This window comes from Oncorhynchus keta, chromosome 15, assembly GCF_023373465.1.
Source record: "Oncorhynchus keta strain PuntledgeMale-10-30-2019 chromosome 15, Oket_V2, whole genome shotgun sequence".
NCBI lineage: Eukaryota > Metazoa > Chordata > Actinopteri > Salmoniformes > Salmonidae > Oncorhynchus > Oncorhynchus keta.
In genome coordinates this window covers 34660203-34677913 of record NC_068435.1, presented here as the reverse complement: position 1 = coordinate 34677913, position 17711 = coordinate 34660203, and the positions used below count along the sequence as shown (strand labels likewise).

General features: G+C 47.0%; 1 protein-coding gene across 1 annotated transcript in view; it reads right to left on the bottom strand.

Annotated features, from left to right (window-relative positions):
- Positions 1-293: 293 nt before the first annotated feature.
- The window catches only part of greb1l (GREB1 like retinoic acid receptor coactivator), a 76015-nt gene continuing 58597 nt past the window's right edge, over positions 294-17711 (bottom strand). Inside the window, exons 14-34 of the mRNA XM_052464263.1 lie at positions 16478-16777; positions 16121-16249; positions 15621-15755; positions 15246-15443; positions 14884-15064; positions 14412-14604; positions 14014-14147; positions 9890-10232; positions 9139-9254; positions 8775-9019; positions 8021-8595; positions 7625-7727; positions 7318-7473; positions 6986-7125; positions 6454-6615; positions 5508-5712; positions 4138-4303; positions 2943-3312; positions 2615-2815; positions 2120-2258; positions 294-1843 (exon numbers count right to left, since the gene is read on the bottom strand). Of these exons, the coding sequence (XP_052320223.1) occupies positions 1680-1843; positions 2120-2258; positions 2615-2815; positions 2943-3312; positions 4138-4303; positions 5508-5712; positions 6454-6615; positions 6986-7125; positions 7318-7473; positions 7625-7727; positions 8021-8595; positions 8775-9019; positions 9139-9254; positions 9890-10232; positions 14014-14147; positions 14412-14604; positions 14884-15064; positions 15246-15443; positions 15621-15755; positions 16121-16249; positions 16478-16777 (4355 nt within the window). The 3' untranslated portion in view covers positions 294-1679. The remainder of the gene's footprint in view (positions 1844-2119; positions 2259-2614; positions 2816-2942; positions 3313-4137; positions 4304-5507; positions 5713-6453; positions 6616-6985; positions 7126-7317; positions 7474-7624; positions 7728-8020; positions 8596-8774; positions 9020-9138; positions 9255-9889; positions 10233-14013; positions 14148-14411; positions 14605-14883; positions 15065-15245; positions 15444-15620; positions 15756-16120; positions 16250-16477; positions 16778-17711) is intronic.

The following is a 17711-nucleotide window of genomic DNA, read 5'->3' as shown; positions in this document are numbered from 1 at the left end:
CGTCACAATTTCTTCAATTGGATTGGCCTCTCCATTGTAAGACTTATTACAATATTACCCTTCACTGCAAATGAGTGATCTATGTAACAACATCACTTAATAAGGCATATTCTTTGGATGACCCTGTGCAGTAACATATAAAAACCATTCCTACCTGCTTTCAGGAAGATGAATTGACCTACAGTATTCATCTGATGATGGCAGTCCACGCCTACTCTCTGATTATCCATAGTTTCGTGTGAAAACCCTGCAACTGTAAGTCAGTTGACTGGATGAATTAAGGTATATGGGGGAGGCCTAAGCCATCTATCTATACTATCAGGCACAGAGAACAGATCACTGAGTACTATTACAATCATAAACAAGGCCACAGGCACAGTCAATAGCAAGACAGATAGAGGTGCCACTGATGCTCTTTCTATAGCATCCTCATCTAGTAGTGGGAGCTACTGGGATATATACATCCTACGCATAACATGAAATAGAATTGTACTTTGTATCTGAGCATCAAGCCTTTAGAGCTAACTGATTGGTCAACAGGTCTCTTCCTGCTCTCCCTCGCTCCATTTGATTGGCTCAGTTAGATGATCAAAAAGACATCGTCATAGGAACAGTTCAGTTTGGGACAACATGTTGCAATATGAAGGCACAAGAGCAACAGGATCCCTTACGGTGGCTTACCAGTCAAATGTAAGTGGACAGGACTGTACACTACACAGTGGCTTAGATATCAACTAGACGCTTTTTCCCTGACTGAGCAGCATAGAAATGGATATACTAGACCTAGATGATAGAGTTCTAATACACTCCAGAATCTATAATATTTACACTAGTAATCTAACAACGGAGTGGGATTTTAGCGAGAGGAGAGGAGAGTAGAGGAGGCAAGGTGCAGATGTGGATGTCTTTTGTGGCTCATATCAGGGGTATCAACAACATTACAATGGGTAATAAGTAACAACACTTGACACTGAAGACGAGAGAAAAGCCGTAGTTTTCCTTTAGCGACGGGCAACTCGTTGCTGCCTCTCCCTTCAAAACCCTGAGATAAAGCGTATGTCCGTGACGAAACATCCCGACAAGAGCTGTGTTCGCCACAGCGCCACGTTTACAGTCTTTGAATAAGTCCCATTATCGATGACGAGAGTCCCTTTTTGCAGCAAGAAATAAGTCAACATATCCAGAAGTTCACTGACAATGCCGATTTTTGCACAGTAAAGTCTTTGAATTTGAATCAGGCTCAGATTAGGGACAGACCCCAACACAAGTCTGAGTTAAAACTCACTGTCCAACCACTTCTGTTCCAAACATAGCGCAGCGTTGTGGAGGAGCTCATACTGTAGGAGGAGAAGACATCACATCCACATTGATGACGGCCACGTGTCCATTTTTTGGGCTATTTGGCCTTGATGTGCCCCAATACTCCTCTCTGATCTCCTGACATCATTGTGATTGTTAACTGGTCTGAGAACAGATGTTATACTCCTGCGTGATCAGGGTCTGTGTGACAGGAGGTCGGCTAAACAGATCTGAGAACAGTGGTTGTATCACCCTAACAGACAGGGAATCGTTGTGATTGTTAACTGGTCTGAGATCAGTGGTTAGTGTGTATCCTTCTGTCTGGTATGGGTGGATGGGACAGAAGGGCCATTTGGGCAGGTCTGGCAGCAGTCTCAGGGTCAAACATGGCGTCCTGTGAGAAAGTAAAGGGGCCGGTCTTCGCTGCAGTTGGCTGTCTGGAACTCATCCCGCAGACGAAACTGCCACTTGTCCTCCAGCTCCAGCCGTACGATGGTCTGACGCAGGGAGTTACGGTCCTGGCAGATCACACACAACGTGGCACCTATGGACAGGGTCAGGGGTGAGGGGTCAGAGGCCATAGGTCAGGGAACCAATCAGAAATGTACTATGGTTTTCCTGCTGTATATGCAACATAGAACAAATCCGAAAAATGGCATCAATTAAGTTAATTTAATTGGAGATGAATAACCCTTGGCTTCACATACATTACATTGACTTAACCTCCCAATATTGGTTATGGTTTAGCAACTCGAGATGACGTTACACTTAACATTACATAAGGGCTAAAAAACAACAACATTGAAGTAGCATCAGTTACCTTTGAGGAAGCTGAACTCCTTGAGGAGGTCAGAGACGACAAAGGAGTCACACAGGTAGAGCAGCAGGCCGCTGAAGACCAGACCCTGGTGGTCCAGGTTAGTGGAGTGTGGTCGGGAGCTGACGTAGCACACTGACACCTGGGGATGCAGAAAGCACAGTCACGTCTCCGCCATCTCAGTCGGGACTTTTAATCATGGAAACAGTTTGTGGGATCTGTTCTCACTGTAAACCTGCGCTGGGCTGATTTTTTATTTTTTACATGAATCTATTTAGCAGAAAATCAATGCATGAGTTGGACACAAGATTTTCACATTCTCCCCACCAGACTAGCTCAGCTCGTACCTCATGGAAAGCCTATGTTGAGGTAGCTGTCTATGGACAGCACTGAGTTGCTGCATACTTCATGACCTGTGTTGAGGTACATCAGCTGTCTATGGGTTGGATCTTACCTCAGGGCTTATTTTGAGGAAGCTGTCTATGGGTTGGATCTTACCTCAGGGCCTATGTTGAGGTAGCTGTCTATGGACAGCACGGGGTTGCTACTGTTCTGTACTGCCTTGGGGAACAGTCTGTGGCTGCAGCTCTGGAGAAACTTCTCCAGGAGGAACTGAGCCGGGGCGGCCAGGAGGGTGTGTTCACTGTCTGGGGCACAGATGTACTGGGATGGGCTGATGGGGGTTGGGCTCTCCATCACCTAGAGGGGGAGCAGGGAAGGCGTTAGGATGACTGACTGTGTTTCAGACTACACACACACTATATATATATATATATATATCTCAGACCAGGAGGTGAGGTAGAAAAAGGAGGAGCAGGACACTCACGATGAGTTTGGGTTTGACCAGGAAGTCCTTGTGTCCTCCAAAGAGAATTTGTTTCTTCATCAAGCTGAAGTGGTTGAAGCGACAGAGCAGCAGACCATTGCTGTTGGCTCTCAGGTTGAAATCCACCTCCTCACAACTGTACCTGTTGAGGTCGTACTGGACATCCTGCGTCAGCTCAACGTTGAGCATGATAAAGTCGTGAAGGTGGCATCGGGAGAAGGGCAGGGCTGGCAGGCGGCGGGCCAGGGCACTGCTCCACTTGCGGGCCCCGCACATGGCATACATGGAGATCTTAGGAGTGGCCTCCATGTGCTGCAGCACCGTCTTTAAAGACACGTTGGTCAGACTGGGCCCGGTGTCTGCCATATCACTGAGGGAGACAGGGAAGAGCGGGGAGACAGACATTAGTATTGTTGTTGATAAAGGAGTCCAGATATATACGGTTCTTTCTGAGAATTCATTGCTGATGGATAGCCATGGACCAATAATTGGACTCCTTCTGGGGTGTTTTTTGTGTGACTGCATGTGTCAGTTTCCCCCAGCAAACCGGGAACATTGCCAGGACATTAGCTAACTTTCCCATTAAGTTCCAGTTAGGGTTTTATCTTACATTAGGTTGATAACATCCCAAAAACATTGAAATATATATATTTTAAAAAATATGTTCTGGGTGTCACGTCCTGACCTTAGTTCCTTTTGTATGTCTCTATTTTAGGTTGGTCAGGGCATTATGTTTTTTTTTCTTGTGTTTACATTTCTATGTGTTTGGCCTGGTATGGTTCCCTATCAGAGGCAGCTGTCAATCGTTGTCTCTGATTGAGAACCATACTGAGGCAGCCTGTTTTCCCACTTTTGTTTGTGGGTGGTAATTTTCCGTTTCAGTGTTTGTCACCATTCGGGACTGTTTCGTTTTTTCTTTATTCGCTTGTCTTCTGTGTTCATTAAATAAATATGACGAACACTTACCACGATGCATATTGGTCCGATATTTCCTACTCCTCCTCAGTAGAGGACGACAACCGTTACACTGGGAACGTTCTTACACACCAGGTGAATGTTTTATACAAACATTATATATTAATCAGCGCAACTGGACAATTTTGGGGTTATTAGAACTTTTTGGGGCAACCTAATAAATGTTCTGAGAATGTTCACAGAACCTGTTTTGGTTTGCTGGGTCTGTTGTAACCCATACCTGCTGCTGTCCTGGGGTTGGTGTGAGTTCCAGAGCACACAGGAGTCATCCATCATGACTATAAAGGGCCAGACTTCCTGCCTCTTGAACCCCTGCTCTTCCAGACGGTTCCTCTCCAGCTCCAGGTTATGGTACGACAGCTCCTTGATCATGAACCGAGCCGCCCCTGGGACAGATATGACAGTAATGTTACTGACAGCGGTTGCATCCCAGACAGTGATTGCTCTGGTCAAAAGTAGTGCACTATACAGAGAATAGGGTGCCATTTGGGACACACCAGTTCCGTAATGGGATGACGCCCCATAATAACTATAATGATACAGTACATATGCTGGTGGAGACCCACTGATATTTCATTTATTTGCCTGGCCACATGACCTGACCAGGAAAAAGTCTGGTGTCTAGTTATGACCAAGGTCAATTCCAACAGCTTTAAGTGGGCCATAGTTACAGCTTGTTTGGTCACAGTAGAAAAACATTAGCCAACCACTGACCCAAGAACTCTACCACAGAGTTTCACCTCCAACTCTAAAGCTCCAACTCACATGACAGTCTGAACTTTGACCTGAATTCCAAGTTTTACTTTGTTGGTCAGCCTTTACCCAATGCCCCTATTACTGCACCTGGCATGTGCTTGTTGTACTGCAACACTATTGGTCCATCCAGAAAGACTACACACCTAAATGGTGGACCTAAATATCAGACTACTGGCCTGCTGGTGTTCTCATTGGCCAGGCCCTTCCCTTTTGGTTCCTGCCATATTCAAATCTATAATAATAATATAATAATAATAATATAATAATAATAATAATAATATAATACAAATCTCAAGTACCTACTATAGTTATGTGTCCAAACATGCTTTACTCAACAGATGGCAATATAGACACAGTATATCTCTTTCACACAGACTGCTGCAGATGCATCATTATCATCAGAGAGAGATAAGCTACTGGGCAAACTAAGAATGTAAAATACATTCGTGTATAATTAAACAAATGCCTAAATATAGTTTATACATCGCAAGACAACTCTATGGTTTCTTTGTTGAGTGTTTTATCACAAACGACTATGGGCCTCAGTGCTACCGCTCAGCAGGGAAACACCTTACTGAGCACTATGCTGGGACAAAAACCTGTAGTACTGCAACTCTCCAAGCAGGATTGAAGATAATAAACCAATAAAATGAGTTAACCTGTTTAAATGACTGATTGCCAGACACTCGGAGTAGAGCAAAGTTTCCACTAGACGCTGATTTTGGGTCAGTTTCGTATTTTCCCCACTAATGGTTAAGGTTAGGATTGAGGGAGGAGAAGCTGATCCTAGATATGTACCTGGGGGAAACTATACCCAGGTGCCCAAACACTCACCAACTCCTGCACTGTTGAACATGGCAGGAAGCACCAGCAGGATGTGGTTAGGCCAGTATTTCCTGTAGTGGTGCATCTCATACTGCTTGACCACCAGGATGTGGAGGTGGGCGGTGCCTTCCATGGCGTGGAAGATGTTGAGAAGGCCGTGCTCCTGGCGCCCCGTGGTCGGGGTGAAGATGGGACTTTTCAACAGACTGAGGTCCTGGGATGGGAGAAGGAGAGCTGTAGTTAAAGACGCATAGTGCAGCAGGCTACGGCGCAGGTAGCCTGATCAAGCAGACTGAACGCTGAGCTATGGCGAGATCAGGCTGGTTCCACTAGGCTATAGGGCCTAGTAGCATCAAACAACTGAAGTGAGCGAACGAGAGACACATAGGTGCATAGTTCGCGCTGTGTGTGAAATGTGGCAACACCTTGTAACATGATGATGTGTGTGCCTGTGTTGCTTATGGCACCATTTCATTTAAGCACATAGAATGCACTACTGATTACAGAAGCTGAAGGATGAGAACATTCCTTGTCAATATTGATAACATTCATCTTGGGCACAACATGATTGGGGACACTGCCCTGTGTAGGGTGCTGTCTTTCGGATGGGACTTTAAAACAGGTGTCCTGACTCTCTGAGGTCATTAAAGATCCCATGGCACTTATCGTAAGAGTAGGGGTGTTAACCCCGGTGTCCTGGCTAAATTCCTAATCTGACCCTCAAACCATCACGTTCACCTAATCATCCACCGTTTACAATTGGCTCATTCATCCCCCCTCCTCTCCCCTGTAACTATTCCCCAGGTCGTTGCTGTAAATGAGAATGTGTTCTCAGTCGACTTACCTGGTAAAATAACGGTTAAAAAAAATCGAATAAAAAAACATTCTTAGAACTCGAGGGCTGTCTCAAGGTTTTCCCCCAATCCCCACTGATTCCCCCCCCATCACCCTTTACCTTAGCAGCGATGAGGGGCAGCCTCATGCTCTCCAGGTGACTGCCCTGCTGGCTGAAGACAAAGTGCTGCTCCTTGGCCTTGGGGATGATGAAGTGGAGCTGCACCTCCTCTCCCAGCATGGACGAGCAGAACGTGAAGGCGTGGAATGTGCACTCCGACAGCTGAACACAAACACAACCACGCACATGGTTGTGCACACATTACACACGCATAACACACATTATTACACACATGTACACTTCCAGTGCAGACAGAGCTGCACCGGTCAGCACACGTCTCAGCACAAAAGACTGACCCGCTCAGAACACCAGTCGTTCTACAAGCTGGACGGTGATTTTTCGATAGGTTTAGAAAAGGGGGGAGGGGCTTGAGACCAAACGCAGCAGCAATAGGCATTAAGCCAATAAATCAAGTTCACCCTTGAGACAAATGATCTCTTCACAATGACAAACTAGCTACCCTTTCCTTCCCAGGGCCGTTTATTAATATCTGAATACTGTACAAGGCTCTTTTCCCTCCCTGTGTACTCACCTGTGTGGCTGGGCTGGCTTCACAGTAATGGTGACACTGATCACAATGGTGAAATGCATTGTGGGCTGCGAACATACTCAGCCGTATCGACACCGTTTCCCTCTTCACAGGCATTTTGCTCTCTCCTTCCAGTTTAGGATCTGCGTGGACAAACATTACAGTTATACCCATATGCTATGGGACAAAGCTGCATGTACAATATACATAGACAGTGAAGCTTGAGGTAGAAGTCGAGGTGGAAGGCGCAGCAATATCTGACCCTGAATCAGGGAAACAAGGGCAGCTTCCTCCTACAATGACAGGGATGGGAATAAGAGTTTATTTCTGCTAACCCTTCAAGCCCTTTGGCATCTTGTAACTGTAAACAGCGCTGGCCCTCCTGAACTTAGGGTCTCTGGGGAGGAGGTCGAAGGGCAGTTTGAGGAACTCCTCAATGTCTGGCCACTGGGTGCTGGCTGGGGGTGTGACCTCGGACATATCCGTCATCGCTAGAAGAGAACGATACAACATACATTGATACATACATCAGCCTCAGCTTCTCGACTAAGACAGTATGAGAGAAAATGAGAGCGAAAGAGTGAGAGAGAGAGGAACAGACAGATAAAGAAAAGATTAACTAGGGGATCCTGCTCTCCTCACCTTCCTCCAGCTCCTCTTCATCATACACATCCACCTCAAGCAGTCTAATCAACATACGGAACAGGATGCGTAGAAACTGCAGGTAGGCACCCGTCTTCCCCACCTATCAGAGTGACAAAACAGAGTTGTTCAACCGATCTGGTTTTTACCACTGACACTCATTGCATGCAGCCATTGCCACTCAATCTGCGGTATCCATTCGAATGCCGTCATTATACACAATCGCCTCTTAGGACTCCATACAACTAGGTCGATATTCTCTTGGTTGAAGAGGGATAAGTGAGGAAAATGAATATCAGCATGCCGCTCTAGAATACGATGCATGACTTGTACAGGAGAGAAGCTGTCATTGATATAGACAAGAGGTGATATGTTAATATGTGTATGGTCTCTAACCTGTGGGGGCCCGCTGAGCAGCAGGCGTCGTGGGTGTGGCCCTGGGGGGGCCTCGTGGTCGGCATGATGTTGCCTGGCTACGGTCCACTGTCTGTAGAAGAGGCTCTGCTCTGACCCTTGTAAGTTAGGGGTGAAGAGGGGCCTCAGCGGGCTGCTCCAGCCCACATCGGCGTGAGGCAGCAGGGAGAAGGAGCTCAGCTGGCTCCCTGATTCTCCAGCCAGGAGGTTGTAGGCCGCGCGCGACAGGATGACAGTCCGGGGAGAGACCCGAGGCGACTTACTGCCCCGGCCGCATTGCGTAGACTGGCTGGGGTGCTGGGTCGAAGAGGTGGAGGGGGAGGAGGAAGAGGAGGAGGAGGAGCAGAAAGAGGGAGGGGCATTGGAAGGGCGGGAGGTGGCACTGCCCAGGGAGTCACACTCCTGTTTGACCCGGCGGGGGGATGTTGAGGTCGTGCCAGTCCCGTCTTCCATCATGATGCTGCCCGTCTTGCCTCCGGGGGGGCAGGAGGAGGTGGAGGGGTTCTGGGAGGAGTCAGGGATGTCAGAGGAGCTGACCCTGTTCTCCGCCAGAGAGCCTGAGGAAGGGAGAGGCATGGACGGTGAGAGAGAGAGTTCAGACTCATAGTACAGTATTTCAAAATGATTTAATAAACACAACTGTAACACCATCACTACGCAGTATTCTAAACCCTTACAACAATCATCTCGTCCCCATTTCCTAAACACGTTGGGTCTCTTTTGTCCAGCGACCTACCGGGGCCTCTGGTAGCAGCGCTGCTGTTGCTCTGGGGCCTCTCCAGGTCCATGTGCAGCTCTAGGTCTGGGTCCTGAGGGCCACTGGTCTTGTCTGTCTCTGGGTCCTTGGGGGCCATGGACCTGCAGGGCTCCTTTACCACCCTCAGGGACACGTAAGAGCAGGCCAGACCCACCTCCTGCTCCAGGGCCGTACGCGTCAGGTAGCTGGAGTCGATCAGACGCAGGTCACAGTACTTCAGGGACCTAAGGGGGAAAGATCCAGTATAAAGGTGAGGTGGATGATTTTAATCGATTCTACAAAGTCAATCCAATTGACGATGCACCTTCTACAGCAGATGTAGATGCTGTCATGTCAGTAGTACCTTGGAAAGGTTTCTCCTAGAGGGTCTTTTCCAGTGAGGATGACAATGCAGGGAAGACCCTCCAGATCCTCATAGGTGTGAGGGACCCAGTCTTCAATTTCACAGCCCCGCCAGGCCTGCCGAAACAACACAACACACAATTAGAAATGTTTCGGAGCCAAATTAAAACCATGTTGTTATGTCTCAGTCTGATGAAAGTCGTTGATATGATGACATTTTTTTAAAGACTTCTTCATCAAACCACTTCTTTCATAGAGAGGGGTGGTGTTCAAGGTCATCTCAAAATCAAATCATTTCTGGGTAACAATTAAGTACTTGTTTAATTGTGATTGTTTTCAATTAAAATGACCCCCCAAAAAAAAAATTGATATATATAGCTTCTTGGGAAAGAGCAATTTCTCAAGCAAGAATTTTGCTCGGCCTGTCTTGGAGTGGTGGAGTGGAAAACTGAAAACTAGCTGTTAATGGCAGAGAAGTTTGGAATTTTCTTTCTTATTGTGCTATTAACTAACTGATGTCACCAGGCAGGCTAAAACTCCAACCCACCAAAACTGGCTGAAATTTCAGGCGGTCTTTTCAAACAGCTCTTATCATCATTTTCACAATTTCACAGTATTATTCCAACCTCATAGTGTGGAAATAAATATAAAACACTGGAAATCACATTTGAGACTGCACTGGGCCTTTAATATGTAAGAATAGGCAAATACAAATTGGCCACCCTGCCCTCCCTCCTGACCTCTCGTCTCACCCTGAGTCGGTTAGCGAAGTGTCGTGGAAGGCTGAGCTCGGTGGCAGGGCTTCCCAGCAGCACAGCAAAGCAGAATTGAAGACCCAGCTTGTCCCTGACGTCCTCCAGGCGCTCCCGGGCCAGCATGGCCAGCTGCAGAGAGGGCACCCGGACCAGCAGCATGTGGCCCCGGCCCTTGGTCCCCTCCCGGCCCGGGGCACTGATCAGATCCTCCACCATGGCCAGGGTCTCCGGGGTGATGTGATCCCGTAATGAAGGTGAGGAGGTCAGAGCCATCATGGCTTCAGTGTACTGCTGGATCAACAGGTAGCTCCTGATCACCATGCTGTGCAGGTGGGGGTGTCTGCAACCAGGAGAGGAGAGGTGGTGGTGTTAGATGTGTCAAGGCAGGTTTGGTGTCCAGGTGAACTGGTTGAGCAGTTTTTTGGGGAGCTGGTCAAGCAGGGGTTTTCTGATGATCTTGAACTTAAACTTTTAAAAATAGTTGATATGTAAGAAATAAAATAAAAATGAAAGATGTCTGTGTGTATATATATATATATATATATGTTTGACTTTTATGACAGCGAGTGTGTGAGAGAGAGGAAGTCCCTAAACCTCCTTAGGTCCGTTTCAGACAATTTTTGTGAACGCGTGATTCGCTTAACTTTTTGTACAGCGTGAACACTCCAAAGGAACTGAGACCCTTCAAAAGAGCCCCCAGAAAGGCCTCCCGAGTGGTGCAGCGGTCTACGGCACTGCATAGCAGTGTTGCGGGGTCACTACCGGCTGTGACCGGCAGTCCTATAGGGCGGCGCACAATTGGCCCAGCGTCTTCTGGGTTTAGGGGAGGGTTTGGCCAGGGGGACTTTACTTAGCTCATCGCGCTCTAGTGACTCCTTGTGGACCGGGCACCTGCAGGCTGACTTTGGTCGTCAGTTGACCAGTGTTTCCTCCTACACATTGGTGCAGCTGGCTTCTGGGTTAAGCGAAGGGGGGTTAAGAAGCGCGGTTTGGCAGTGTTAAGATAATGGGCATAATGCCAACCCAGAGATGGCGCTAGTGGGGCAACTATCTAGGATATATAAACAAACCTGTAACTTGTAAGGAAAGGATTATGCTTGCAGTTCACCAAACTCTCCGATGTGAGTCATTTGCATACAGATAATAACATGGTGTCAGAACCAGGATTTGAACCCCACGCCTCCAATCGGAGACCAGAGCCATGCTACTCAGTTTGAAGATGTGAACCATGCTACTGATCAAATCATCGCCCCGCAGACACGGTGTAACGATGTGCGCTGGGAGTAGGGAAGCAAGTTCAGGGAGTCAATGTTTGAATAGATAAAAGAAACAAGTTAACACAAAACAAACAGCGCACCGACATGGAACAGGAACAATGATGACTGGGGAAGAATACAGATCGAGTGACATTTAAAGGGCAGGTAGTCAAGGAGGTGATAGTAGAGTCCAGGTGAGTCCATTATGCGCCTAACACAGGTGACAGGTGTGCGCTCTAACGAGCAGCCTGGTGAACCAGAGGCTGGAGAAGGAGCACACGTGACACACGGGAAGATCTTAAGAGGCTGGCTGGACACAAGAGAGAGTCCGCCCATCCTGGTGAGGGACTACTGGACAGAGACGAACTCACAATGCAGTGAAGAGGTCATCTACAAAGGCGACAGGGTGGTAGTGCCATGAACTCTACACCCGACGATTCTCTCTTGTATCCATCCATGCAGGGCACCCAGAGGTCGAAGCCAGTCTCAGTATTCTGGCCCAACATGACCCAAGAAATGTAACATTTTGTGGCTGTGTGCAAAATTATTCAGCCCCCTTAAGTTAATACTTTGTAGCGCCACCTTTTGCTGCGATTACAGCTGTAAGTCGCTTGGGGAATTTCTCTATCAGTTTTGCACATCGAGAGACTGACATTTTTTCCCATTCCTCCTTGCAAAACAGCTCGAGCTCAGTGAGGTTGGATGGAGAGCATTTGTGAACAGCAGTTTTCAGTTCTTTCCACAGATTCTCGATTGGATTCAGGTCTGGACTTAGACTTGGCCATTCTAACACCTGGATATGTTTATTTTTGAACCATTCCATTGTAGATTTTGCTTTATGTTTTGGATTATTGTCTTGTTAGAAGACAAATCTCAGTCCCAGTCTCAGGTCTTTTGCAGACTCCATCAGGTTTTCTTCCAGAATGGTCCTGTATTTGGCTCCATCCATCTTCCCATCAATTTTAACCATCTTCCCTGTCCCTGCTGAAGAAAAGCAGGCCCAAACCATGATGCTGCCACCACCATGTTTGACAGTGGGGATGGTGTGTTCAGGGTGATGAGCTGTGTTGCTTTTACGCCAAACATAATGTTTTGCATTGTTGCCAAAAAGTTCCATTTTGGTTTCATCTGACCAGAGCACCTTCTTCCACATGTTTGGTGTGTCTCCCAGGTGGCTTGTGGCAAACTTTAAACAACACTTTTTATGGATATCTTTAGGAAATGGCTTTCTTCTTGCCACTCTTCCATAAAGGCCAGATTTGTGCAATATACAACTGATTGTTGTCCTATGGACAGAGTCTCCCACCTCAGCTGTAGATCTCTGCAGTTCATCCAGAGTGATCATGGGCCTCTTGGCTGCATCTCTGATCAGTCTTCTCCTTGTATGAGCTGAAAGTTTAGAGGGACGGCCAGGTCTTGGTAGATTTGCAGTGGTCTGATACTCCTTCCATTTCAATATTATCGCTTGCACAGTGCTCCTTGGGATGTTTAAAGCTTGGGAAATATTTTTGTATCCAAATCAGGTTTTCAACTTCTTCACAACAGTATATCGGACCTGCCTGGTGTGTTCCTTGTTCTTCATGATGCTCTCTGCTCTTTAAACGGACCTCTAAGACTATCACAGTGCAGGTGCATTTATACGGAGACTTGATTACACACAGGTGGATTGTATTTATCATCATTAGTCATTTAGGTCAACATTGGATCATTCAGAGATCCTCACTGAACTTCTGGAGAGAGTTTTCTGCACTGAAAGTAAAGGGGCTGAATAATTTTGCACGCCCAATTTTTCAGTTTTTGATTTGTTAAAAAAAGTTTGAAATATCCAATAAATGTTGTTCCCCTTCATGAATGTGTCCCACTTGTTGTTGATTCTTCACAAAAAAATACAGTTTTATATCTTTATGTTTGAAGCCTGAAATGTGGCAAAAGGTCGCAAAGTTTAAGGGGGCCGAATACTTTCGCAAGGCACTGTATGTAGCAGGCAAAACCCCAAGGACAAACCATTCAGATTTTTTGTTGTTGTTGAGGTCAGTCTTTTCAATGAATTTTCATTGGGAAACCAGATTGCTAAGGGACTTGCTTGCAGTTCCTACCGCTTCCACTGGATGTCACCAGTCTTTAGAAATTGGTTGAGGTTTTTCCTTTGTGTAATAAGAAGTACGGCCATCTTGAATGAGAGTCACTTGAAGTGGACTGTCAGAGAGGCACGTGACCAGAAAAGTAGCGTCAGTTTGTTTTCTTTTTGTAATGTCTTCAATTTTATCGATTATTTACGTTTAAAAATACCTAAAGTTGTATTACAAAGGTAGTTTGAAATGTTTTGGCAAAGTTTACAGGTAACCTTTGAGATATTTTGTAGTGACGTTGGTCAAGTTGGAACCATTGTTTTTCTGGATCAAACGCGCCAAAAATTGACATTTTGGATATATATTTTGAACAAAAGGCCCATTTGTGATGTTTATGGGACATATTGGAGTGCCAACAAAATAATCTCGTCAAAGATAAGGCATGATTTATATTTTATTTCTGCGTTTTGTGTCGTGCCTGCATGGTTGAAATATGCTACTCTCTCATTGTTTACTGTTGTGCTATCATCAGATAATAGCATCTTATGCTTTTGCCGAAAAGCCTTTTTGAAATCTGACATGTTGGCTGGATTCACAACAAGTGTAGCTTTAATTTGCTATCTTGCATGTGTGATTTAATGAAAGTTTGATTTTTATAGTAATTTATTTGGAATTTGGCGCTCTGCATTTTCCCTGGCTTTTGGCCAGGTGGGACGCAAGTGTCCCGCCAATACAGAGAGGAACACCCTTAGAGATTTTATGAGCCCTAAACCCTGACCCCGAGTGACTGACTGACCTCTCCAGCAGTGTGTTGATCATCTTCTCGAATGCGTCGTCACAGCGCAGGATGGGACTGGCCACCCCCCACTGCAGAGAGCTGCTGTAGTCCCTCAGGCCAAAGTACACCAGGTCCTTAGGAGACAGCTCCCCCTATGGGTGGAACACAGGAACATCAGCTGCTGTCTGGGCAAATTGACTAATCTCTCTGTCTATTAGTTACATCTACATGTCTGACCAATAATTTATATATACACTAGACACCAATAGGGGGAGCTGTGTTGAAGCCAAAGTGCCTCCATCTTGGCACTCCCCCAAAATTGTACAAAAGCAAAACAATTACTCAAATAATGTACATGTAATTCCATATACCTGCCACCAGGTGGCAGAGATGAACCACTGCGCAGGGCCACTCACCAAGCTGTCGGTGTTGGCTGGCCAGTGCACCTCATTGTGGACGCTGATGCGGGACTGTCGTGTCTGCAGGGTGAATGGGAAGCAGCTGACCTGCAGCACCAGCAGATTCATAGCCTCCAGAACCTCCTGGCAGTTCACCACCCTGTCAGCCAGACCCTGAAGCTCTCCGTGGCACACCGAACCAGACAGGGCACTACACAGAGAGAGGAAACAAAAAAGAGGTTTCCTTTGGGGAAACTTGTTCTGTCCTGTTCTATATGCATGACTAAAAAGAAGCCTTTGCTCTTCTCTGTCTTGTTCTGTCTTGGCTTGGGCTGTTCTGTTCTTATTCAGTACATAGCGCAGCCGAGGACAGACCTTCTAACCGTATCAATGTTTTCAGTTACTACATCTGTCAGAACCAAGTGTCGGCGGCACAATTTCAATACTCAAATGTGTGTGTGTGTGTTCGACATGCGTGTGTGTGTGGTACCTGGTCAGGTCCACGTGGGAGTTGTCGTGGATGAGGACAAACAGGGTGTAGGGGTTCTGTTTGACCTTCCTCATGAAGTTCTCCATCTTGCCATGGACGTCTCCGTCGAGACGCACCACATACTTGTCGGACCTCTGGTGGGCTGAAGACGCATCCTCTATACCCAGGTCCACTAGCACTCCTTTTAGAGACGGTCAGAAAGAGATTACAAAAAGTCCAACGCAAGTAACTAAGAAACCTTGCAAAAAAACAGGTAGAGATAGTCTTGACATGGACCTCTTGTTCACAACCAACTAGAAATTATTTTTATTCACCCATTGTAGTATTGCCCAGTGCGGCCTTTCGATCCTAATCATGAGTACCTGATTGTCGGATGCGTTGAGCAGTCTGGTTCACCAGGATGTGGGACGGAGGAACCAGAACCAGGAAGTCCACCTTGCGAAAGCGTCCCAGGTCCAGACTCTGGCTGCCTGAGTCTGCTATGGAGCACACCTGGGAGAGCAGGCTCCTGGCTACATTGAGCTGGGGAGGGTGGATCTGAAACATCTCACTCAGCAGCTCTGGAGGGGTGAGGGAGGGGGGGACACATGTCATCATACTGGAAACTTAGAGCCAAGTATATAGTATATACTGTAGCTTCTTATCATATCTATCCATCCAGGAGCTGAATAGCGTCAGTCTCCAGCAGAAAGAGGAGGAAGGGTCAGAAGAGGGGCCAGACAGAGGCCATGCCTCACCTGACTCAGAGGGTGGCACCATGGTGGCTGCATCCTGGGAGTGGATGTGGTCAGTGACATCGCCCTGGAAGGGCTGGATGACCTGGCCCTTCCGTCTCCGCTGGATACGCACCAGCTGCTTGTCCAGGTTGTCCCCTGGAAACAACAGCATAGAAGGCCACCACCAGTCAGACACAGAGACACACACACACGCACGCACACACACACGCACACACAGACACAGCAGCTACAGAAACAAAATCTACTCATCAAATATTGATGTCTGTCTGTTTGTGGCACAGTGTCTCGTTTCAGTCCTGTGACTGCCTAGCTGGAATGTGCCAGTCGGCATTTAGGAAGGTAAATATGTGCCATTGTCCTTGATGCCTTTGTAACACAGCTGTTTGTTTGATTGATTTATTGATTCATTGGGCTACCCTAAATCATTAATTTTCCTCCTTAGAAATGACCTTTGAGTGTTTCCCATTGATGTCGTGTCCCCAGGCATCTGGTATACTCACCGAGTGAGGTGGTTTTGAAGTGTGACGCCAGGACACTGACTTTCCCTGTTATGAGCTCGTAGCTGATCTCCTTCAGGAACTCATTGGTGGTGAGCATTCCCTCGGCTAGCGCTCGTGCCTGGTACTTCCCTGTAACGCCCATACAGATGAGTCTGAACGAGCCCGAGTCTCCTTTGCGCCGTACGACTGTGCTAGCCCGCAGAGCTAAAGCCTAGGCATTAGCTCTGGGAGCTTACACAAGTCTTAAGGTCACAGGCAAGGCACACCTACTGTAATTACTCCCTTTAGCATGCTATAAAATACAGACACACCACATCTACGTATCATAGTGTACAGGCTGTATGGGGGAACACTCACCCAGGGCGAGCACACAGAACTCGTTGCCACTCATCTTGGAGGTACACACTATAACCACGTAGGTGGGCAGGCACTGCTGGTAGGGCGGACCGTCACAGAGCGAGCGCAGGGACTCAGAGATGCCTTCTCCCAGGGAGTTGTAGGTGACCAGGACCTGGACACTGCCCCCAGAGACACTGGCCTCCAGGCGGGCCAGCCAGGGCAGCTGGGCCGGAGTGATGGAGGGACCTCCAGGACAAACTAACATGGCCTTCAGCACAATCTGCTCAAATTCCTCCCTCAGAGGGATCTGCTCCGAACCTGGAGTGGGGAGGGAAGGAGAGGAGAGGTGAAGAGAGGAAAGAAATATAGTTTTCCATGTCTACTTGCTGTGTTTTGCGGGGGATGATGCTGTTATGTTTTTACAATGTGAACAAGACAATCAAATCTAATTTCTCAACAGTGCAGAGCCCATTCTCAACAGTGCAGTGTTAAAAATGAAGACAAATATTTGCTAAATAAAAAAGTAAATATTAACACAACAAAAACAAGGATATATACAAGGAGTACCAGTATTGAGTCAATGGGTTTTGTATGAGGTAATACAGTATTGTATGTACCTGTGTGTAAGGGTAAAAGTGAGGAGGCAATCAGTGTGTGTGTGTGTTGAAGTGTCAGTGTAGTATGTGTGAGTGTGTGGGTAGAGTCTAGTGAGTGTGCATAGAGCCAATGCAAAATAATTAAGGTAAAGAAATAAATAACAAAGGGGGTCAAGGTAAATAGTCTGGGTAGCCATTTGATGAACTGTTCAGCAGTCTTATAGCTTGGGGGTAGAAGCTGTTCAGGAGCCGTTTGGTAACAGTCTTTGCACTTTGGTACCACTGCTGTGCGGGAGCAGAGATAACGGTCAATGACATGGGTGGCTGGAGTCTTTGACCATTTTTAGGGCCTTCCTCTGACACTACCTGGTATAGAGGTCCTGAATGACAGGGAGTTTGCTCCCAGTGATGTACTGGGCCGTACAAACTACCCTCTGTGTGAACTTGCGGTCAGATGCCGAGAGGTTGCCATACCAGTCAAGATGCTGCCAGTCAAGATGCTCTCAATGGTGCAGCTGTAGAACTTTTGAGGATCGGAGGGCCAATGCTAAATCTTTTCAACCTCCTGAGGGGGAAGAGGTGTTGTCGTGCCCTCTTCATGACTGTTTTATGGAGTTTTTTATTTTATTACCATGATAGGTCTTTAGTGATGTGGA